Here is a 25,473-nt window from a genome sequence, read left to right as displayed (position 1 = left end):
GGGAACTCAGACATTATTAATTTGATTATTTACACATTTTCTTTAGTGTGTGCCTGGGAAATGTATCTCGGTTTAGCTGTTGTTAGCAATACAATACAATATTCTACATGGTATTTTGCGCACACAAACAGCATAGCAACAAGTCTACGGTATAACAAAATGAAACAGTACAATGTGTGTGATTGATTTACTGTGAAACAAAAGCGTTGGTGAGGTTGCTCCAAGTTTCTCGATGTCTGTCTTTTGTGAGACAAAAGATAACAAAGAACATTGTCATTTTGAGATTTGTTAAACACTGGCCGACATTTCTTTTACACCATTATCGTACATTTTATTGCCCAACTACAGAAACTCACTGATTATTTGAGAGAAGAATCAACAGAGTAGTTGAGGAAAATAATCAAATGCAGTCCTTTATGCATCCCTGTGACTTAAGAGACTCAAAACAGTTGTCAGGTCTTAATGGTGATTTCGCAAGGGATCATTTAACAAAAAATATCAATAATCCATTCATAAAAGCCACCTTCTCAAGCACATCACCTCTTCACTCTGGTACAGGTGCCAAACGGGGGGCGGTGGGATGGATAAATGCCATGTCAGGGAACCTGCTGATTCTTTTATTTTTGTGAGTCTGTTTTATCCCTAATTCCTCTGCTCTCACACAGGCCAGAGTCAAAAGGAGAAAATGTCAAAGACACCTTGTGTGGGGGAAGGGTGGAGGAGGGAGAAGGCAACCGTCTCCCTCCCTCCCTCCCTCATTCTCTCTTCTCTCTCTCCACACCTCACACACTCCCTCCAACCCTCACACCAACACAGGCTATCAGCAGCGTCTGACGGCTGCGTCCTCTGCTGTGGCTCTTTCCATCCCTCTCTGCCTCATCTGCATCTGACATCCCGGCCACACAGGAACCTTCTTTTGTGTCTCCCCGGGGGGCCACTGGTCGTTTTTTTTTTACCCCCCTCCAGTCTTGTCTGGAAGCAAAAACGCAGCACCATGGACATGATGGGCAACAAAGAGCGGCGAGGCATGAATTTCAAAGGCTTGCTGAAGAGGAACTGGCTTCTGCTTGCCACGGTTTTGTCAGTGGTGCTCGGTACGTGGTAGCCCCTTCATGTCTGCTCATGTATGAGGAGAGAATGAGACACTTTGCCATTTTCCCACTTATCTTCATTGCTGTTTACACATCTGTCCATCCCTCTTGGTTTCACCATTCAGCTTTGTTTTCTGCTGCTGTCCCATGCTGAAATAAATCAGCCTCCTTTCGCATCAGCACTGCGCTGCCTGACTAAACACCAGCGGCGATGTGGAATGTGTGCTCAAGAATAAATTCTCCACCTTGTTGTGTGCGATCATTGCGATTCATGACAGAATGTGAGGATGAGTGGTGAGTGTGGTGTTGCAGGAGACGTGGCCTCTGTCCTCCAGAGGCAGAGAGCAGTGTCCTCCCTCTGTGTCTGGATCTGTCTCAGTCAAACGTGACCAGACTGAGGTGACAGCTGATGCTGCGCGAGAAGCTCCAGCACTGAGGCGGCAAACGCACAGTGCAAAGACGAGACTCAGTCTGCAGTTATTTACACATTCAGGCTTGAAGTGACTTAAAATGTCTTTCATTTAATGGTTTCTATGTAGGGCGTTGCAACAGTTTAGACGAAGGCAATTGGCGGTGGCCCCGCGCTGAGAGGGGGGCCCCCCTGAGAGGCACTGATGACACAGCAATAACATTTTTGTGAGAACCCCTGAAGGTGTAAAATTGACTCAACCTTAGAAAACACAAAAGTGATTTGTTTTCCATAGCAACAGGAAAACAAACCAGGAAAACCAATATTATGTGTGCAAAATGCAGCAATTTCTGTTTTTGTACTTGTAAATTTAGCTGTAATTTGTTGTTTAACTTAGCTTTTCAGGTTCATTAATAAAGCAAGGGTCAGTTACATCCGCTAGTTTATCTCACAGGTGATAGTTTATCAAAATTTAGCAGCACATTATGCTTTAATTGGGCTTCATTCCTAAAAACGGTCATGTCTGCTCTCACAGGTGATAGTTTGGCTAACTTTAGCGGCACACTATGCTATAATTGGACTTTCGGGCATCATTAATAAAACAGGGGTCAGTCACGGCCGCTAATTTGTCTCACAGGTGATAGTTTGGTTAATTTCAGCAGCATACTATGCTATAATTTGACTTTGGGCATCATTAATAAAACATGGGTCGGTCATGTCTGCTGGTTTATCTCACAGGTGATATTTTGGCTAACTTTAGCAGCACACTATGCTTTAATTAGAACATGGGTCGGTCATGTCTATTAGTTTATCTCACAGGTGATAGTTTGGCTAACTTTAGCAGCCCACTATGCTATAATTTGACTTTTGGGCATCATTAATAAAACATGGGTCGGTCATGTCTGTTAGTTTATCTCACAGGTGATAGTTTGGCTAACTTTTGCAGCACACTATGCTATAATTTGACTTTTGGACTTCATTAATAAAACATGGGTCGGTCACATCCACCAGTTTATCTCGCACGTGATAGTATGGCTAACTTTAGCTGTGGTCTGTACTTTAATTTGGCTTTTGTGTTTCACAGGGGTCAGTATCATCATGCTAGCTTACCTCACAGAAATCTAGTCTGATGATTAGTGTACTACTACCAATATTAGGTAAATGGTTGCTATGTACACAGCTGTTATTTACTACTTCATCATAAATGTGTTTTTTTTTATTATGTATCGTTCCTTATCAAAACTAACACTTTTCAATTGAAATTGTGTAAAATATCATCACAAATGTCGTTATTTTGTATCATGATGGAAAATCATGATACAGCAATAACGACAATAACAACATTTGTTGGTGCAGACTCTCACATATAGACGTGGACTGAGCAGCTCTGTTTATGGAGAATCTGCAGTCAGATTGTATGAGTGAGTGAGTTACAGGCTAGCTGTAAATTAGGTCATGTTTTGATGTGTTTATATGTGTCACCCAGCTGTAATTTGCTGTGTCATCTAAATCTTTTACAGGCATCATAAGAGCGGTCTGCTGTGTGTGATAACGTAGATGATGTTCACCGCAGGGGTGTGTGTGTGGCATTTATAGCAAGGAAATATAAAATGTTTAATATACACTAATGATTTCCGTGCCTCATAAATTCCATACGACAAAACACGACTGACCTTTCGAGTGTCATCGGCCCAATATCAAATTAAAGGGATAGTTCAGGCTTCTGTCAGCACACAGTTCCAGTGACAACATGGCAGCCAGTGGGAACAACGACAGAAATGTCATATATATGTTTACATATTACGACAAAAAACAAAAGTGCATGGCTTTGTAAACTGCTTTTCTTGCACCAAAGTCCATAGAGAAAATCAGTGTTTTTAGCCTACAGTGGACATATGATTCCCCAGTTCTTCTGCTTTGTTTGGTAGGTTTATGTCACGGAGGTCAATTCAAACAAATTATTTGAAACACTGAATTCACAAAACAACTAATTTAAACGTACTGATAGTACTGAATTTGATTTTCTCAAGGGGGCTTTTGTGCAGCAGAGTGATTTTGACATTTCTTGTGACCTGACTCTTATTTTTTTTAACCCCCATCTTTCAGGGATCAGTTTAGGAGTCATGGTCAGAGAGTACGCCTCCCTCTCAAACCTCCACAAGCAGTACTTTGGCTTCCCAGGAGAGCTCCTAATGCGTATGCTGAAGCTGGTCATCCTCCCGCTCATCATTTCCAGCATGATCACAGGTAATGTAAAGCTAGGGTCGGCCATTTTTGAAAAACTTCTTTCTGAAAAACTTTTTATTGATTAGTTGAAATCCCTTTCACGTCCCGATAGTCCCTAATAAATGAAGTTGTACTGTAAAAAGAAAACACAGCCAGAGGTAAGTAGCTAGTCACTATACTATACTATACTATACTATACTATACAATAGCAGTATAGTATAGTAGTAAAAAGAAACTCCTTAGGCCTTAAACGATGACAGTTTTCAGGATCTGTGTGAACAGGCTCATAAAATAAATGTGATTTATTTACCAAGTAAACAAACAAGTTACCACAAATTCCTGATGTTCACTGTCTAAACGATGAGTTAATAAGAAGTAGAATGGTCCTCATGCAGTGAGGTCGAGTGTTGACATCCAGGTGGTGCATTATGGGTAACAGAAGTATCCACGCATATCCGGAGTTCTTTGAATTACATAATAATTGAGTTGTCTAGTTGACAATGGTTTATTTTACAATGGGCATCAAAAAAATATGTTACTGGTTATATATCGACCAAGTTTTTGTCAGTTTGTTAATCTTGTTTTTGGTCATATTAAAAAAAAAAGAAAATCTGTGCTGAAACCAATAATTTGGCGACGGGTTGTAATTGTTGACCAGTGTGTGTTTTTTTTTACATGACAATAAACTAGAAAAAACGAAGCATCTTTTTCTGATAAGCTTGTGATGCACACTTCACGACTATATTGGTCAATGACTTGTCAGAGAGATTAAAAATTAACTAATAATTATTGACATACTAGTGTCATTTTGATGGGGCAATTTGGTAGTACTTGGAAGATGAGATCATAGAGCATTTGGCTCCACGTCTCCCACGTCTCCCACGCTCAGACAACTACATTTCTGTGTTTGTGTCGGGGGTTATAAAAGCCACCAACATTCCCCGGGAACTTTTATTGCCAGTAACTTATTTACCTGGGGGAAACAATTACCGGTAACCTGTGTTTGTGTTACCACCGCACCTCAATGTTCCCGAAAATGTATTCAAATCAGACTGATGACATACGGGGGAGTGGTATAAGAAAGTATAAGAAAGTCTGGCAAACACAGAAACAGAAGAGGACGCAGGAAAGGATGAGACAGTTCACATTGCAAGGACAAGTGACAGCCAATAGAGGATGGACATGTGCACAGCAGGTGTGAAACGGTTTGAAAGAGAAGTAAAAGAAGGATTTTCTTATTAATATCGGTCCCCTGCTTTACATGCAAATGTCATTTCTGATCAAAAATGTGGGAAAAAAAAAAACAGCAGAGACTTAAAATTCTTAAAATACAGCAGTAGAATAACTGATGCTCCAGGTGACTGTTGAAGAATGTCACGTCGGAGCCGCATTACATCGACTCTGACTAATCCCTTCTCCACATCCACAGCAGCATATCAAGGCTCGCTGCTGGAGTGGGATTAGGCACTTTATTATTCTGGCAGCTGAGGGAAAAACAATGTCCAACAATTCACTGAAGTTTTCTACGGACTTTGAATCCGACAGTGATGAACGCAGAGTTGGTCAATTTGGGTTATCTTCAGCTTAGGGCCACGGCGATTAAACTTTAAATTTATGTAACGTTATGAACGATTAGTAAGAAAAAAAGATTGTCCGCGTGATCCCATTCAGTCTATGAAGGGTTGAATTTACATTGGAGAACACTGCACCACTAAACACAGATGAGACGAGTGGATTTACAACATGGTCCTTGGAGACGGAGACACAATTGCACCAAAGTTACTCGAGGATGAAAATTGCTCAAAGAAAATTGCAGTTTGATTTATTTCGTGTCACCCAGTGTATCTGGGAGCTTCTACAGCTTATATCTCTTGTGACACAGATTATTGATAAATTCATAAAGAATTTGAAGAAGAATCTGCATCGCATGGACCAATTTTGCTCAAAAGTAGAGAAAAAGTAGCTATAAATCGATGTTTTAATTAATTTTAAAGATATTCTTGTAAAACTGGAGTGAAATTTATTTTAAACACTCAAGAGTTACCTTCAGTGGGGATTTTTCTTTTCTTTTTTAAACTTAAAGTCAAGATCCAGTGTTTGGAATTTGAGGGGTTGAGGTAGCGGAGCTGATAGTTAAAGATTATCTCTATTTAAACGTTATGCTTCTTAAGCTCTTTGGCAGAGACACAATACGGTCCGGAAAAGTTGAGGAAAGGGTTACGGTATCATCTGAAGTTGAAACCTTACAAATAAAATCTAATCCAAATGCTATGCACACAACCTTTACCCTACAGGACACAAAAAGGACAATGGATTGGAGACATACAGTAGATTAAAATAGTACACTATTACTGAGTCCAGACTGGGTCCACACTCCCTTTCTCTAACATTCTGTACATTCTTTTGCTCTGGGAGACATTCAAAATAGTACTATTTTAGGTAGATATTGCTGATATTATTATGAAAAAAAGACACATGATGTGAAGTGCCCGTGAACGGGCGGATTCCAACTATGGATCCTATGTTTCCAAAAACCTCAGTCCTTCATAGCATGTCCAAGTGAAAAGGTCAACAATGTTGTGTTTTGATTATTAAAAGGACCCTCCCCTTCCATGACCTTTCAGTGATATGTGGCAGATAATGAATGGATGAATTGTGCTTTATTTGGTGCACAGGTGTTGCAGCCCTGGACTCTGAGGTATCAGGGAAGATTGGCCTGCGAGCCGTGATCTACTATTTCTCAACAACCATCATTGCAGTTATCCTTGGTGAGCTCTCAAATTCTCCGGTTGAAGTAGTGGATATTTTTGTAAAAGTCAGTGAAACATATTATACTGTATGTGTTCCGATAAGAAAGCTGTGGTGTCAGGAACATTGTGTGACCAATTCCAGGAATCATTCTGGTGATGACCATCAAACCGGGAGTGTCTCAGACAGCTGACCACCTTGACAGAGCGGGGACCACGCCCAACGTCACCACAGTGGACACACTCTTGGACCTTATCAGGTGAAACTACCAAGTCATGTGACTGAAGTGGCAAATCACACTATGTACAAAAACTAAAAACAAACTACCCACCAAGGAGATGGTGGGAGAAATTCTGGGAAATGTGACTCTTCTCATCTAGAACTGTCAAGATCATCAGTTATTTATGGGAGCGGGACTAGATAAGCTTTTGCTTCTCCCGATTTCCCTTTCGGTTATGTGTATTGTGTGAACTACACTGATGTGTGATGAGTGATCTAAATGTCATGACCGAAATAAACATATAAATAGATTAAAAAGACTATTATGGACAAAAGAAATTACATTACATGTCATTTAGCTGACGCTTTTATCCAAAGCGACTTACAATAAGTGCATTTAAACATTTGGGTACAAATAAGAGCTAGAAGTAAGTGAGCGCTTCAAGTAAGCCAAACTATGAAGTGCTAAGAAATGACAATAACTGTACTGTAACAGTACATTTAAGAGCATATTGTGCAAACAAAATGTAAACGGAGATCACATTAGAAAGAAATTGAACTGCAAATGATTCAAAATTGTGCTGTTGTTGACACTTCATGTATCATGATTCCCACTAAAACCTCTTCATACAGGAAACTTTGCACTGATTCAAAACATTATAATTCTTCAGAATGTGAGGTTAACATTGTTTTGTTGAAAGCAACATACAGTGTGTCGGGGCGTAATCTAATCAGTGAAGTATTAACTGTTTCTTTTTGTGTCCTTCAACAGAAACATGTTCCCGGAAAATCTGGTGCAGGCTTGTTTTCAGCAGGTAACACATTCACGATGCATCGCTGTCTGCTCAGTGTATAGAACTGTATATATATATATATATATATATATATATATATATATGTACAGGAAATGAACACTAATGTTGTGATTTATGACCAACTATATTAGTACAAGACTAAGCGCAAAGAGCTGGACCCTCCAAAAGTTTCGGTCAACACGACCACAATTCCACCTCTCACGACTACGATCATGGCAGTAGTAGAGGTAAGTGTGAGCTGGGGATTTTGAATGTGGATTGTACGAGGTATTAATACATAAACAGCATGTTACATACAAGTCTCTGCACTCAGTACAGTAGAACACGAGCAACGGAGGAGAGAAAGAAAAAAAATAGACTTCTAGACTTAAAAAAATCTCATATACTTGTCATTACGGTAAGCCCTCGACCGTCCAATCACAGACAAGATTCCTAAACGGTTGAATAACGACCAGATATTGTAAGCGAAAGTTGTCTTGGAAAAAGGAGCGGAAGCACTCACTCATTGAACATTTTTTGGACAATTCTACAGCCTTAAAATCAAAATAAAAGTTAACATGCATGTAAACAAACTGAATGTCTCAAACAATTCAAAACCACCTAGACCAGGGGTGTCAAACTCATTTTTGTTCAGGGGCCACATACAGCACAATTTGATCTCAAGGGGGCCGGACCAGTAAAAATAGTAAAATAATAGCATAATAACCTATGAACAACAAGAACACATTGTTTTACATTTAATGAAGGATAATTTCACAAAACATGAAATTTCTTGAGAAATATAAGTGCAATTTCAACAATATCATGCCTAAATGTACTATTTACACATCACACTGGATCTATAAAGGCACAAACATTTAGTCACGGGTATCTGGAGCATTTGACATTACGTTTAGATTAGTGTGAAATTTTAACAAATTCATCCTGTGGGCCGGATTGGACCCTCTGGCGGGCCGGTTCTGGCCCCCGGGCCGCATGTTTGACACCCCTGACCTAGACTATCCCTTCACTGTTGTCCCAGTTCACCTGGCCCCAGCTGGACCTGCATGTAACTCTATGTTTATGTACTTTAAACAACCCCCAACTAAGAATCGCGTTGGGTTACGATATGTTTGATAAGCGAGTAAAGGATGAACTCGAACCAAAGTTTACCAGTGTCCTCTCTGTTTACACGACTGTTGAGTTTCTAATCTTTATCATCAGCTCCACTTTACGTTTCATGTTTCTGCACCTGGCAAGGAACGTGCGTCTGCTCCGAGTGCATCAGTGGAGCCAATAATGAGCCATAAGTACCCACCGAGCAGTGGGCTGTGAAAACATTTGCACAGCTTATCAAAGGGTCTTTAGAGTGAGCTAACATGGTTGTGAGAGCAGCTTCCTGGCCTGGTTATAGAGCTAACTGAATGAATTGCCTCCTTGTTTCCTCTCTCTCTTTCTCTCTCCGCAGAACATCACCAAAGAATATAAAATCGTTGGGACGTACACAGATGGAATCAACGTGCTGGGACTCATCGTTTTCTGCGTCGCCTTTGGACTCGTTATCGGAAAGATGGGCGAAAAGGGACGCATCCTTCTGGAATTTTTCGACGCCCTGAATGACGCGACCATGAAGTTGGTCCACATAATTATGTGGTATGTGTAAAAAAACACTGAGCTACAGGGATGCCATTGTGGCCCCGAAGGACAAATTAAATACAAAAGCAAAAGCAGAAAACAGCAAAATAAATAAACCAAACCAGCAAAGTGGCTATTGTACCATCACACCAAGGGAGTGAGAACATGACTTCATAAGTAGTGTTTGCAGCAGAGCCAAGCATCACATGTATTCACTAGATTTTATAATCTGGATATTTTTGGGGGTCAGTTGCACACAAAACTATATCATCTGCATATAAAGATATTTTATGCTTGTTAGTATTAACAATGGGTTCCACATGAAGCTGCATACAGTACAGCCAATCTTCATATTCAGGTAATAATAATGTCTATTCCACCTAACAGTCTACACACGGGACCTTTAAATTACTCATTAAAAATGGTATTGATTGAGTAAAACACAATATTTCAGTGGCAGTCCAAGCTAATTATCCTGATACTGGCTTCAACTGACATTAGAATCTAAAAATCTGAACTTGTGGTGTGTTTTTTTCCCAGCTACATGCCAATAGGGATCCTGTTCCTAATTGCTGCAAAGATCATCCAGGTGGAAGACTGGGAGATCTTCAGGAAGATGGGTCTGTACATGGTGACGGTGCTGAGTGGGTACGTTGGGCCCATTATTCTGTATCCGCCTGTTCCAGACTCTGGAATTTATGGTTAACATTTGGGCCAGTTCTTCCCCCCAGTTATACAGTAAAAAATGAGCTCTGTGTGGGCACTGATAAGGGACAAGGACATTTAAAACTGCTCAGCCTGCAGATAAAGTAATAAAAGCTTCGCTCACACCTCTAAATCTAAGTGACACCATTAGAGAGTGCACTAAAAACCCCGCGCTCAGTTGGGTCACAGGGTTAAGTCAGAGAGGTCCTGTGATAACATGTCTTTTTTGCAGGAAAAACCCTTTGAAGGAAGAGACAGTAAAGAGATAAATTGACTGCTTGATAGCTTATACTTAAATTGATAATACAGTTTTACAATTGCGGTATTTTTCCAGGAATAAATAGTTTAAGATAAAGAGAAAACTGCAGAATCGGTCATGTTTACGTTCACCCAATATGTGACAAACCCACGAGACAGAAACTGTGATAGAAACTGAATGGGCGCGTTGCACAGCAGCCATTTTGACGCGTTTTACTGATCACATTAATGATGGCTCTTTCCGCTTCATATAAGTCAGAACAGTGTGACAGTGAAACAGCAGGCGCCCTGAAACTGGGGAGGCTACACGGAGCCGAGCCATCATTCATTTGATTTTTCACCTGTGGCGGTTTTCCTACTGTGCCCTGACAAAATGGAGACAAGGTTGTTGGTGAAGGTCACGAGGAGCAACCCTAACGGTCAGAATTATGATCCAGCATGACCAACCCAGCAATCATTGATTTTTACAATACTATCAAATTTGTACTATACAGCAGCATGTCAACATGTTCCACAAAGTACACCTTTTATAGGGAGAGTTATGAGAAACATCATGTGCAATCAGGTTTGATTGGAGTCACATCATCACATAACAATCTATTGTAAAGTTTTCCCCACGAGTGGTTAGTAACAAAACAGTTAACCAGAGATATCTTTGTTACGATGATTAATACACCGATAGCTATAATTCCATAACTCCGGGGTAACTGAGGATATCCATCCATCCACAAGAGGCTTGTTGGTGCCAATCCCAGCTGACGAAAAGTCCATCACAAGGCCACACAGAGACAAACATACTGTCAATTAAGAGTGTCCAATTTGCCTAATCCCCAAATCTGCATGTTTTTGGACTGTGGGAGGAAACCGGAGAACCCGGTGTAAAACACACGGGGAGAACATGCAAACTCCGTCGTGAACCCGGGACTTCTTGGTGCAAGAGTTAACTGACGATAGCTTGAACTGGAATTATGATGAGTCTGATTTAAGCCAATATCTCTTGTGCTTCTGGCCCCATAGTCTCGCCATCCACGCCACCGTCTGTCTGCCGCTCATCTACTTCATCATCGTGAGGAAGAACCCTTTGACGTTCACACTGGGAATGGCTCAGGCCCTGGTGACGGCGCTCATGATCGCCTCAAGGTCAGAATCCTCCCAATCCCTGTACAATTTCAACCCATTAGACTAAAAATAGTGTTTTCTATATGAGCACCAACCGATTCCGATTAACGTTCCCCAGCTCTGCCACGCTACCCGTCACCTTCCGATGTGCCGAGGAGAACAATCGCATTGACAAGCGGATCACCCGCTTCGTCCTCCCGGTGGGCGCCACCATCAACATGGACGGCACGGCGCTCTACGAGGCGGTGGCCGCCATCTTCATCGCGCAGCTCAACGACTACGCTCTGGATGTGGGACAGATTGTCACCATCAGGTACAGATGGACTGCATCTGCACTTTGACTTGTCTTTCATATCTTAACAATATTTTCACCACTCTTTCTCGGTGTTTGACAACCCTACCCACTGAAAAATCAACTCATTTACATCACACTTCTCTGTAAAATGAATATTTGTGACATTGTCTTTCTTTGTTGCAGTATAACAGCAACTGTTGCCAGTATTGGGGCAGCAGGAGTGCCTAACGCTGGCCTTGTCACCATGGTGATCGTCTTAACCGCCGTGGGGTTACCTGCAAGCGATGTGACTCTGATAGTGGCTGTGGACTGGCTCTTGTAAGTTTGTCACGCTTTCCTACTCTTCCTACTTGAGAGTTTAAACTCAATCATGATGCTGCAGGTTAAGTCTGAACGTTGTGTTTCAGGGATCGATTCCGGACGATGATCAACGTGCTGGGTGACGCCTACGGAGCCGGCATCGTTCAGAAACTATCCAAGCGGGAGCTGGAGAGGATGGATCTGACGTCAGAGGTCGACGTCACCAACCCCTTCGCCCTGGAAACCACCGCAGACGACGAAGAGTGCGAGAAGAAATCCTACGTGAACGGGGGCTTCACCGTCGACAAGACGGATGCCATCTCCTTCACCGAAACCTCGCAGTTCTAGCGCGCGGCCGGGAACAGAGGTGCAGAGAAAGTGTCACGCTGCTAGGGGTGCAAAGCGAAGAGCTTTCCATCATGTATCAGCACCACGACGTGAGAGGAAAGCGCTCCAGTCAGACCCATCCAAGCTCAGACATCAACTATAGCAGCCGCCACGTAGGAGACGATCACCCTTCACGTTGGGCATTTACCACCATGACTAGATTTAAGTGCTTCCCTCTTATTGAAATTGTGCCAAGATTAAGAAAAGTCAGTCTTCAGAGCAGGTGTCCTCTTTCTTGCAAAGACGCACTTAAAAGTAGGTCGGTGTGTGTGTTTGTGTGCGTGAGGATTTGCTTTTTGAATGTATAGTCGGTCCTACATAAATAACTCGCTCTCTTATGTGACAATAGAGTGATAGTTTAAGCTTTATGAAGCATGGTTGTATGAGGTACTAACACGTGGACCGAGCGCTGAGGTCAAGATACTCATCCACCAGCGGGGAAACAAGGAAAAATTGATTTAAACTGACTAACCTAATACACTAAAAACACTTAAATAGTGTTATGGTGTCTTAAGAATATGTTTGTTAATACTTTTTTTTTAAAAAAAGTTTTCGTTGCCTTAACCATTAGAACACAGTACACAGAGGCTATAAGAATGTGCAATATAGAGTGTCCTGTATTCATTTTTTGCAGCACAACCAAGACAATCTGATGAAAAAAATGTCATTTTCACCAGCTACAGAAAGACACCTGAGCAAAAAGTACTCGAAATGTTTAAATCGGAAAAGTATCTAATTTGTGACTTAGATACAAATTAAGTCACAATTTGTATCTAATAATTGTAATAATTATTGTAATAATTGTTACAATAATTTGTAACAATTATTACCACTTTATATCCCTTCTAAAAATGCGATATAAAACGAATCGTAACTTTGACTCGACAACACATAAGGAAATGAAAAATGCATCTTTTTAAAGCCTGAATATGTGACCTATATACACACACCCCCAGGATGTCCATATAAGGAGTTGTGTATTGCTATAGCTCACTCCCTGCACCAAAACCCATAGAGAAAATCAACGATTTTTTTGCTGATCCACTGCTGAGTCCACCACAAAGTTCGTCATTTTGTAATATCTGTGTTTGAAATCCTTTCTTCAGATTTACCCAAGTGACACAAACTCAATAGACGAGGAAGCAGTGGACCGGCAGCCACTCTGTCCCGACAAGCTTAAGACATTGATCTTCTCTATGGACACTGGTGCAGAAGAGTGCGTGTCAGAACCTCATACAACAGCACTCCGCAAAACTTTTTCAACAATCCCACTTGTTCTCTAAAATGTCTGAATGATGTTTGTGTGGCTGTCGGTAAACGTTAATGTCCCATGATGCACTGCTTGTATATCTATCTGTATATTTAAACCGTGCCAAACATATATAAAGGGTTTTTTGTTTTTTTTTCCACCGAGTTGCATGAGGCAATATGTTAAAGGAATGGCGTTCGCTGGCTGCAGACCGATTTTTCTAAGAGACTGGAGATGGTCAACAAAGACTTTTGAAGTCAATGAACACTGTGATTTTTTTTTTTTTTTTTTTTCAGAACCAAATCCCGATCATGTATTGATGCTTTTGCAAAAGTATAATAATCATCAATAGTAGCAGTATTTAGACAATGTGAGGCAAAGTATATTAGATTCAGCTGATTGTTCCTTCTCAAAACCAGAGCCTGTTTATTTGTCAGCTACTGGATTTATATGTCAATAACCTGGTAATCGAAGAGTGTATTTCTATGTGCTTTTTAAAAAAACCGCTGCGCCATTATTTCACATTATGTTGTACGACTGAACTACGTTCAGATGCTACGTAGCTTAGCTGCCGCACAGACGCATGGCAAGCTTTCGTCTTAACAAAATGAAGCTGTTTTTAGACGTTTTTTTAGTCAAAGACGACAAGACCTTTGAGTATGTTGAAGGAATAGTTTCACGTTCTGAGCTAAACACGTGTTGGCCTTGTTTTTTTGAGCGAGGGCTGAGACGATGGGTTAGCTAGTCTGATTATTACTGCACTTTTAAAATACTAGGAACATGTTTGCGTAACTGAAGTCCCACAGAATGTAACTCGGAGTCAAATAAGGCGGTTCAGTCGGACGAAAAGAAGGCGGTACTACTACAACAACACAAACATAGCAATATTCAGGCTGGTACATTTGTCGAGACTGTTTTTATGTTCCGTCAGTTTAAAGAATTGGATATTTTTAAGTTAAAGGGTGGTAGGGACGACTGGGAACTAAAAACCGAGCCGAGCGCTAAACCGGACACCGAAAAAAGGGACTTTTCGCCCCCTAGTGGAGCAGACACTGCTTGTATACTGGGATAAGTCCACAAAATCTGTAGACGGCAGGATCACTTGAAAAAATAGTCTAATCTCCAGGGGGTTGAATGCTAACGTTATGAAATGAAGGCTATCTGTTCTAAGCCCCTCCCACCAGATTAGCACAGGGAGATGCACATGCTTAATTTAAGGGGCAGTTTTATTGTGTTTAATGGACATGCACACACAGCTGCTTAATAGCCAATAGGAGGCGCTCTCTCTCTCTCTCTCTCAAATCTGCCTTGTAATTGATTGTAAACAGTTTACGTTTTTCATGATATTACCGATCAATAATGGCAAAAAAACAATTTGTCTACTGCAGCTTTAAAGCAGTGGCTCTCAAACTGGGGGCTGGCCTCTGCAAAAGAGCCACTGTGTGCAGTACCGTGTGCAAAGTTTAGGGTTCACAACGAAGCTGCAGGTGCAGACAGCACTTAGGAAGCGCGTCACGCCAACATGAAGACTTAACGTCCCCATAACATGACTTGTCATGGCATTTGTCCTCGTGTCGTTGAAAAACTTGCAAGCGTGGAGAAGTGAGAGTGTCGCAGTGTCCCCCTCCTCCCCCTCCTCTCCCACCCCGCTCATTTAGCTGTGAAGTGACTTGTGCACGGACTCGCTGCCAAACATGGCTGCTGAGTGAGCAGGACCTCAGCACGGAGTCTTCCTCACAAATTGTATTCCTTTAAGACGAAGTATATCATCCGGAGGAAATAGCCACAGCAGCTTTTGAAAAAGGAATTGTGTCATCGCCAGTGGTGAATTCAAATCAAACGCCCGCCGCGGGTCGTTAAACTTGGAGAAGTATTATAGCGTCCCTTCAAAATGCTAAAGCCTCGAAAACATCGGAACACTTGCTGTACGGGCTACTGGATAATGAAAAACCCTGAGTTATTATTAAATATTTGCAGTTATTGCCATGGTCTGACAAAGGTGTATGTCCCCATCATGCCAACAATAAACAGATATTGATTTTAAACTAAAGCAGGTCATCCTTCCATAAGCCACGCTCAGCATAATTATGTGATAAATCTACATGTGGCATATTCTTGATACAATTCAGTAGTTGGGTTTGTCCCCACATCGCTTAAGTGTGAGCTTAATATCTTTGTCAATGTGCAGAGAACAGAGAAGTTACACGAGGAAAACTCATTTTGAATAAAGCTATAAAGTTATGAAACCCGACGCCTGCTTACATCTATGATATCTTAAGATATATTAATACGTGCACAGACTTTTCTGGCTGCAAAATGTAGTTTTTGTCACTTTGTAAACCGCTGCACCAAAGTCCATTAAGAAAACCTAGGATTTTACAACACAGCACGTACGTATTTGTTCATTCACCGCTGCCTCTGTGAGTGATTCGAGATTACATTTTATGACTTTAGTGTTTGATATCCTTCTTTCATTTGAACATGAATGACACAAACTTAGCCAATAAAGCAACAGTAGACCAGGAAGGTCTGTGTCTCCATGTGCTGAAAAATGCAGATTTTTTCCATGGACTTTGGTTCAGGAGTGAGAGAGCTTTACAAACTTGTTGATTTCAGTTCAAATTAAACTGCCACAACACTTTACAGCACACTACTATACTATGTTTGTCAGTGAACAATACTAATTTTAGAGGTCATTTGGTTACTGTTTAAATAAAACAATAGCTTTTTACCAGCCTGGACAAGATATGATGAGCGAATGATGCTGCAATGTTTAAAAAGCCTCGCACAAAGAAAAGTGAGCCGCTGCAAAATGCTAAAATGTTATATTTTGGCTTCATCTTTAACCAAGTTATCATGCACACGTTTTGATTGATTTATGGTCATGTGTTGAGAACTCAAACTTCAATCTATTTTCAGAGTAATTATCAATAAAGTGATCATGTTCAAAGAGTGTTCTGATGTCTTCTGTGGTCCCACGTGACGACACCCTTGCCCACTGTGCTGTCATTCTCTGTGTTGATGACGCTTTTATTCACGAAAGGAGATTTGAGAAAGTCCTAAACGGTGGCACGGTGGTCCAACTCGGCTCCACCACAAATATCCATATCGTAAAAAAAAAAACTTTATTTACCACAGCACCTTTCACAACACAGTTACACAGGACACGGAAAGCAGTCACTGCAGTCGAAACATAAACTAGAACTAAATAAAACAATAAAAGGAGAATAACATAAGGTCAAATTCATGATAAAAACACACTATACATATATATATATATACATATATATGTATATATACACATACTGAAGTGACACTACTGTGATTTGACAGTTGGATTTCTGTCCGAAAACCCGAAATCTGAGTCTTTTCAGCTGCTTCTTTCCAACGAGGGATTTTAAGACTGATCTGGAATCACCGACCTCTGCTGCTTTTACACTCGTCTATTATTCATGGAATTATTCCAGGCTTTATGTTAAAACTGACCCCGTAAAGCCCCTGTGCTGCCACCGAGGCCTCCGCGACATGACACGCCTCCGTTACAGCAGACAATTCTGCAGTAGATCACAATGTTCCCGGTGGAGCCGGTGCTTAATGCTGCGCCGTCACAGTGAGCGGCCATTTTCCCCTGATATACGGCGGCGTTCACGCTGAGCCACGGTTTGCTTTTAATAGGCCTTCCGGTGATTTATCGCAGGACTCGACAATATCAGCTTGACAGATTAACGATATGGAGACGCTGTGACGTCAAAACCCCACCCCCCTCCCGCCTCGCTGCTGAAACGTTATTTTTTTGCACGTGTGCCATGATCACTGCATTTAAAAATCAGTGTTTACGGCTGGATTGGTGTAAAAGTGGAGTGCGGTGTCTTTTCCTGGAGGAAGAAGCGAACGGGAGATTGCTTGTTCACATAAAAACAGAATAACATGCGTATTGTTATTTAATCTATATGTCTGTGTGCATTGACAATGAGGACTTTGGATGTTTGGATAGTCTGGAAACCAGACAAACCAGTGTATATGAAAAACGGTAAAGGTAAGAAAAACGCAGAATATACACAAGTAAAAACATCCTTTTAACATTGTATTTGATTCCTGGTGACAGATTCTCCCTTAAATTCTTTAAAGTGGACTTTAAAGGGTTAGGAGTGCAGATGGGTTGGTGGCTTAAGTTCAGGTCATGAGTTCAAACGCGATATAAAGGGTTGATGAGTTTTGGACGACAGCTCAGTTTATCCTATTAACTGATTATCTTATTATCTCTATAACTTTAACTTGATAGACAATAATAATAATAATATTTTATGGTAGGAACAATCATTAGTTGGAACCAAACACATCAGAGCCACATCTGGATGTTTCTAGTCCCTAAAAGTTATATCAAAACTTGCTGGTTCACTGACCTTTGACCTTTCCCGAGATAATTTTGCTTCCATGCCCTCAACAGGCAAAGAAAAGGATTAATACACTTAAAAATAAGCTAAAACATACCGTAAGTGTATAAATCAATTAATAATTCATCTAATTAAATTTGCAATAGTTGTTCCGAGTCTTTTTTAAATGCATAATTGTGTTTTCCTGAATATTTTATCGTCCAAAATGACGCACGAGTCACATAAAACGTGGAGACCTGACCTCTCAGCACGGGGGACCTGGAGAAATAGATCTTCTGGCCAACACTCGGTCCACCTCAGACACCGAGGCCCCCTGAAACACAACAACAACATTTTTTACATGATTATATAGCGTCAGTCTTTGATACTAAAGTACACTCCTGGGGCCGTTCATTTTCTACTAAACTACAAAAGCTTTACCTACACTAATGTCAGTTTACTTTCAATTCTGAATTATATAATTCACTGGATAATTGCAGCGACTTCTTTCATTTCTTGAGAGTTGGTATCAGCGAAGTTTTTTTGTGTGGAAGTTTAAAAAAAAAAGAAGCTACAAATTGAATAAAAATAGAAGCACAACAGGCAAGTTGTGTCACTGAAAATATGGTTGACATGCAGATTCTTCATATGGGCACAATGATACCCATTCAGTTAAGATGACAAATAATCATTTACAAATAAACTACTCTTCCCTTTCTTTGCGCCTCCTTGTTACAGTGGAATTTGGGAAATGTGTGTCTGTTGTGTTGTGTTTTTCTTGGTTCCAATCCACATACTCAACTCTTGCTCAACCAACGGCCGTTTCTTCCTTACAGATGTGGCACCGTTTTAAAGGGAAATTAACAAGCTTTCCAACTGTATCAGGTTTATTGCAAAGAAGCAACTGTTACAACAAAGAAATAATCGACCAAGCACAAATACTTTTATTTTAACCCTTTAACACCTACGCCTCAAAATGTCCATCTGGACTTTTTGCTTATTTTAACCATAAAGGGGCCAGAAAATGTACTGTGAGTAAGTTATTTACAATGGACTGCATGTTAAAATAGTGTATTAACAATTTAAAACGAAGAAAAACAAAAAGCCTTACTGTCGTTGTACACAAGCACCAGATTTTGCGTGTCACATTTGAAATTTGAACAGTATAAAACATATTTAAAGTAACATTTGCGCAAAATAACGCTAACGCGAAGACGCTGGCGCTAACGTGTCAATATAATGACAAGGTCCCAAAAGTCCACTGTAACAAGGGGTAGCTAACATTTAGGGGTAACTACACGCATTCCCTGACTTACATAGAGGAGTCGGCGCACGGCTTTCGGCGTCGTGAGGAGTCCTCGCACACGCTCGTTGACTTGCTCCCACTCTCCGTGAGAGCTGGACGGAGACCTGGACAATCACAGTCAAAGTGAGATTTGAGGTTAAAGAAATGAATGCGTGAATGGGTCAAGCAGCACTGAGTGGTCATCAAGAATAGAAGAGTGCGATAGAGGCAGGAATTGAACCCACAACCTTCAAGTTGAAGGACGGCTCCCTCTAGCACTGAGCTAACAATATGTGTTTACCAAGAAGTTAAAGGGCAGTTTTGGACATGACATGCTTGGTGTTGCAAAAGTTGTCAGGACACTGTTGCTAGGCGACGGGAGGGGCGATTATCAGCATGTAATGTCAACGGAACGCGAGGAATGAAGATACTTTTCCTTAATGCGAAGATAAACAATTCCCAACACAATCAAACAGATAAGAACATTCATCTGGATGCATCGAGTAAACTTTCCTGCGCCTCCTCCACTCTGTGATTCTTATGTTTATACAGATTAGTAATTCGCAAAGGTGTAGCAGTGAGATAAGGGCTCAGTAGTGGACTAGATTGTGTTATATTAATAAAAAAAAAGAAAAAAAAGCAGCAGGTGGAGTTTATGATTTACAGAGAATGTTAACATTCCAAACCTGGTCAATAAAACGGACCTGTTGATGTGTGTGGCTTGTTCTCTGTCAGGCCGCGACCGCGGTGAAGGTTCAGGACCGCGACGATAGTCGTGCGCTTCCGAGGAGCTGGAGCCGTCTTCAGATATTCCTCCAGACTATCAAAGGAAGCAGAAATAGTCGTGACTTTGCTCTGATTTGTTAGGAGGAGTGAAGCTGAGTTGCAGCTGCAGAGATGTTAGAACAGCACTTTCCCCGACTTAAATCCTGCTGGTGTCACACTTCAGCGGGCGATTATTATGACAGGTAATGTCTTGGTTTGTTCACGCGACCAAAAGGATTCACTATTATGACTCAGAAAGCCCACTTCTGTGCCTCTTATGGATTCTGGAGCAAAGAAGCCAGAAATTACTCACATTTATGAAGCGGGAAAAATCAGCAAACTTGTACAAAGTCTTTCAAAATCACTAAAACCGACTAATGATCAAAAATAGCTGACAATTAATTTAATAATAGATTATTGTTTCAGCCTTAATTTAATTCATACAATTATACAACTATTTTGTTGGAAATGAAAAATGAATCATGGCCCACCTGTAGTACATTCAATGGCCCACAGAGGGGCTGCAGCCCACACTTTGGGCAACACCGGTGTATTATTTATATTTTTTAGAGACATTTTTAAAGAAAACCACACATGAAGGGATAACCAATCTTTTTAATGCTTGTATTTTAAATCTACTACAGCTCAGCTGACTTTCTGAGTGTGAGAGAAAATAAAAATAAAAATGTCCGTACCAATCCGTTGGATACTGATCTTCTTCTCTCAGTGGGAGAGAATCGCACTACAACAAAAACAAACAGGTAAGTTGTTAACAGCACACAGATAACAAAGTATTTCATCATCACAACGTCATCATCTTTGTTTTTTTTTCACAGTGCACTTCTTCACTTCTTCTTCTTTTTTTTTTTAAATGAGCAGTTAGGATGACATTGTTTGGAGACCGACAACCTGACCCTGAAGCAGCGTTAACTCTTACCTGTGGATGAAGACCTGATCAAAGGTGAGGAGGAGCTGGTGAACACTGTGGAGCTGTGGGAGGAGTCTCCTCGTGTGGCTCCGGGCCATGAGGACAACGTCTGCGCACACACACACACACACACACACACACATATGCAAACGTGGTCAGACAGTAGCCACGCGTTTTCACTTTTACGCGCTCAAGCCTGTACGCGGTGGTGTAGACGTCATTTTAAATGTTCCTCTAAAAGCCTCAAAGGCTTTGGGGGCAAGAGTTTCTGTGAACGCTGAATTGGACTTTTGGTTTTTGGGGAGAACATGCAAACTCCACACAGAAAGGTCCCACACCTTCTTGCTGTGAGGCAACAGTGCTAGCCACTCTCCCACCATGTCACCCCAAATCATTTTAAGCACCTATGAAATGACCTTTGTGTCACAAAACTTTGAATTTTAAACACATTTAGCATTAAAATCATGCATTGTAATTCGTTGCCTCTGAATTCAACTCTTCAGATTCTTAATGTATGATTTTTACTTTTATTTTTTAGTATCAAAACATTTGGAAATTCAATGGGCAAAAAAATAAATGTATAAAATTGAGATTCAACATCAGGGCCACCAGATATCAAATCTGACTGGAATCGAACCAACACTCAGCCAATCACACCAAGCTCTGTCGGTCACGTGACTGTGATGCTGACAAGGAGCAGAGTGACATTTTAAACGTAGATCATTTTATTCACTTGTAAGTGAATACGACATATTTATTGAAATTTCGAGGAGTTAAATTCATAGGGAAAAAAATTCCAGTACATTATTTAATGGAAAACAAAATAGAGTGAAAGAAATTCAAATTTAAAAATCTAGTGAGACATATTTACTTCCATACAGTCCAGCTGACGCTTAAACCATTCATTAACACCACAAGGTAGATATTTGCTGAGAGCTCTTGTCTGCCATCTGCTGGCTAAAAATGATAACCAATCTAAACACAGCTGTGTTGTGTGTGTGTACCTACAGGCTGGGAGGTGCAGGACGCATCCATGTCAGCTGAGACCGGTGCTGCAGAGTCCAGACTGAGACGGGACAGACGATGATGAGCTCTCAGCGGGGACAGGGACTGGGATCTGGGGACGTGTGGCAGCGAGCTGCTGGTGGTGGCGTCGCCTCGTTTCTTCCTGAAACTTTGCGTCCTTCCAATTGTTTGAGGTTGGTTCCTCTGAGGAGAGGAGGTCCTGAATCTGCTGGAGCGCTTGGTCTTCCTCTTCATCGTGGGCCTCTGGGAGCAAAAATTTTGGGTGTCTCAAAAAGCCTGAACAGCACTCGGCTTAAACCTTCTCCTAGACCTACACGTGTCGATGCAATTCGAATAATAATCATTCTTGAAGTCAGTCATCGTTTGGTCCATAAAATGCTGAAAAATCTTGATTATTCTTCCTCAAACCTGGAAATGACGATGTTTGCAAACATCTTGTTTTTGTCCACAAACCAAAATGATTCAGTTTGAATGATTTCGTTGTTACATGGAGCAAAGAAACTGGAAAATATTCACATTTAAGAAGCAGGGGAAAAAAAATCAGTAATTGCTTCAGCCTTACTTATGATGGCTTTAAAGTTGCATCAAAACGAAAAGCTCCCCACTAAAGCTTGTGTTCCCCATTTAATACAAACAACTCTTTTGAGGATAACAACAACACAACGATCCTTAATATTCAGGCTGTACATTTCTTTTGATTCTACGCACTGCACCTTTAAATTCAAGGACCACACACAAGGGACACCGGGAGTGAAGTTATGCTGCTTCTACTGTGGAACAGAACATTTAAGCTCAACCAAAACAGAGTTTACTTATTCATGCATATTAGAGTCTGAACTACTCTGCAGCGGCTATGTCACGTAAATTATGCATTTTATTACAAACCACACAGTTCACAATACTATATGCTAAATATTAATGCTGAGATAAAAGTGTCGACGGCGCGACTGGGTCACCTCAGATGCAAATTTAATATTTTCAGCCGCGTAAGGTGATCTTTACCGTGACTACATTGGGGTAAACGTTGACCCGGGCATCAGCTGAGCACTCAATGATGGTGGTTTTGGTGGAGAACTCCAACCTCGGAGCAATTCCCTGAGGAAAAAACAGAGAGGGAGGAATTTTATTTAATCACATAAATAAAATGAAAGGATAGCACTAATGGTTTTAAAATAATCACTTATTTTTACCACGATAATGACAGAGCAGAAGATGTTTCTGTAAAGACGGTGTCAATGACAGAAACTGTCAACATCAACATGCACATGATCACTTTACCTTTATCTCTTTGTTTACATCTCCCTCTGTGGGAGAGTGAGCAGTTAACAGAACCTTCTTAGCACAAGAAGCACACAGAGACGCACCGACGATGTCCAAGTATCTCATAAAAAAAAAACAACTGACCTATAACCTTTATGGTAGTGTATGAAAAAGCTGGACCTACTGGAAAGTAAGGCGCTCGGGTCATGAGAACCTCTCGGTCCACTCCAGAGAATGAAGGAACCAGTTTGGGCTCTGGGAACAAGAACTGTCGAGCATCTTCCTCAAAGCAGGCCAGAGTGTCTCCAGCTGCAAAAAAATACATACATTAATTAATCAAACAATCAAAAAAAAAAAAGACATTCTAACAAAGAACAACAGTGACAGTGAATATACAGCGTCTCACCTGGAGGACACATCTGCACCAGTTCAATTCTGACCATCTCGTCTGAGAAGAAAGACATGTCACGTTGAAATAATATTATGTTTTATTATATTGTATTCTATTTTTATGTTTGCATTTGTATGTAAGGTGACAAATAAAATGTATTATTATAATTACAATAATAATAATAGTAAATCTACAATCTAATCTCTACAAGGATATTATGGGACAATTTCTTAAAATCACCTGCTGATTCCTTTTTAAGGATGTCTTAAAAAATAAAAATAATAATAATATTATTATTTAATATAAAAAAGAAACACATGGGTCATGGGAGATTTTGCGACCTTTTAGTGAAGATTGAAGCGTCCATGATTTAAATATGATGGAAATGACTTGTATACAAATTCAAATTGATATTAGGTGTTACCGTTCTGACTGTAAATTAAAGTCACTACATTATGCACAAATTGGTTCCTGTGATGATTTATATTGTGGTTTGATAATGTGTCTTTCAAAAGTGGGTCCCCATATGGAAAGACGAGTGAAACTTTATCTAAGATTATGTTTTGAAAATGTTTTATCTCGTTTCAAAAGACTGGGCAACTGCAATAAAAAGGGGAAATAAAAATCTCAATAAAATTGACTACAAGAGCCACAATGAACAGTGTACGCCAGAGAAGCAAAAATATGATTGGCTGCATTAATCACTTTAATACAACACATGCGACTGTACATGAGTGAATACGACTTACGCTCAAGCATCACAGCTATGTCTCCGGGGTCTACCGCATGCCTGAAAATCTACAGACACACATTTATATACACAAATATTATCAGCATGCAACATTTCTGGAAGCTGACATGATTGTAGAGTAATACAAACAGAGTTTATGTAGCTATATGCAGGCATATATTATAATTTCTCAAAGAGAAGTTCATATCATATAAGTAAAAGGGTTTATTACAATATAGAGTAAGGACCTGCCTTTTCAAAGGTCATCTTCTCATGAAAGAGCAGAGGGAAGACAGCAGGGAGACATTGAGACTGACGGTACTGTCCCATGAAGCACATGCTGAGGTTCACGTCATCCTTGGTTGGCAAATGAACCCCAGGACAAGAAACCTGACAAAGAAAAATGGACAAACATACAGTAAATATGTTCAGTTTAAGATGTTTGTCAGTACTTGGCAGGAGATGAAGATGCTGCTTTAGGGTTCACTCCAACCTCACAATGAAAATAAATGAATAAGTATTATTATTAGTTGGGAAGAAGTGTAAACAAGTACAAAATTAAAATAATCCATATCAACAATGAACTATAACTCTCTATATTACATGCATGTCGTTATACACTGCATAATTCAGTGCACCCAGAAACAAATGTTGACAAGTGTAAGACATTTAACACACATTGCCTGCATGAGATAAATGCCGAATTATTAAGTGACTCTTGAAGGTTCATGCACTCTCTTTACTAAGTCGACAAGAAACGCGTGTTTTCGCTGGCCACACGGTGAAATAAAAAAAATACGACTTTCCGAATGAAGACTGGCGTTCGACGTGTCAAACTTGAGTCGCTTATTGATGGTGAAATCAGCAAAAGAAAAAAACAGTCAAATCTTACCGCTCTGAACTTTACTTCAACCAACACTTTCAGTGCTTTTCGGGACATTTGGCTCAAGAGTCTGCGGTGAAAACACGCAAATTGGCGGCAGCTTCCAAGTGTCACTTCTCCGGTCAACTTACCTTGTTACCACGGAAACCACAACTTCCGGTTGTAGTTAAGGCCAACCACGACCGTCATTCACTAACCATATTGACCCCCTAAAATGCATTAAAATACATCGTACTCCCCGCCATTTTTTGTGGCTTTTGTTGTTTTCCGGCAGAAACCTTACAAAATGTCACGAGAGTAAAAAAGCCCATTGGCTCTAGCATCCAGTGTAGGATATGACTGCCCCCCTGTGGCTGCTTTAGATACTGCATGTCACATCATGTAAATAAATAGATAT

General features: G+C 40.6%; 2 protein-coding genes across 5 annotated transcripts; one reads left to right on the top strand and one right to left on the bottom strand.

Annotated features, from left to right (window-relative positions):
* The first annotated feature begins 774 nt into the window (after positions 1-774).
* Positions 775-13,158, top strand: slc1a1 (solute carrier family 1 member 1). The gene is made up of 12 exons (XM_044021399.1): positions 775-1,094; positions 3,607-3,747; positions 6,402-6,494; positions 6,619-6,733; positions 7,466-7,508; positions 7,640-7,735; positions 8,956-9,140; positions 9,663-9,770; positions 11,103-11,225; positions 11,323-11,517; positions 11,683-11,817; positions 11,907-13,158. Exons 1-12 carry the CDS (start codon positions 995-997, stop codon positions 12,145-12,147), a joined length of 1,575 nt encoding a protein of 524 aa, XP_043877334.1. The 5' UTR covers positions 775-994; the 3' UTR covers positions 12,148-13,158.
* A 3,385-nt stretch (positions 13,159-16,543) lies between these two features.
* On the bottom strand, positions 16,544-25,277 carry spata6l (spermatogenesis associated 6-like). Of its 4 annotated transcripts, none has more exons than XM_044021400.1 (12): positions 25,086-25,277; positions 24,446-24,583; positions 24,213-24,261; positions 23,479-23,520; positions 23,257-23,381; positions 22,815-22,907; positions 21,795-22,055; positions 20,796-20,895; positions 20,554-20,600; positions 19,780-19,913; positions 19,125-19,218; positions 16,544-18,142 (listed from the first exon to the last, which is right to left on the bottom strand). In XM_044021400.1, the coding sequence occupies exons 1-12, from the start codon at positions 25,131-25,133 to the stop codon at positions 18,074-18,076; spliced, it is 1,200 nt and encodes a 399-aa protein (XP_043877335.1). In that variant the 5' UTR covers positions 25,134-25,277; the 3' UTR covers positions 16,544-18,073. The 4 variants fall into 4 exon arrangements, with proteins under 4 accessions (XP_043877335.1, XP_043877336.1, XP_043877338.1 ...); XM_044021401.1 differs by having other exon boundaries at positions 19,798-19,913; XM_044021403.1 differs by having other exon boundaries at positions 25,208-25,277.
* Positions 25,278-25,473: the final 196 nt, after the last annotated feature.

This window comes from Solea senegalensis, linkage group LG3 (assembly GCF_019176455.1).
Source record: "Solea senegalensis isolate Sse05_10M linkage group LG3, IFAPA_SoseM_1, whole genome shotgun sequence".
In the NCBI taxonomy this organism is placed as follows: Eukaryota; Metazoa; Chordata; class Actinopteri; order Pleuronectiformes; family Soleidae; genus Solea; species Solea senegalensis.
This window is presented reverse-complemented; position numbering and strand designations above follow the sequence as displayed.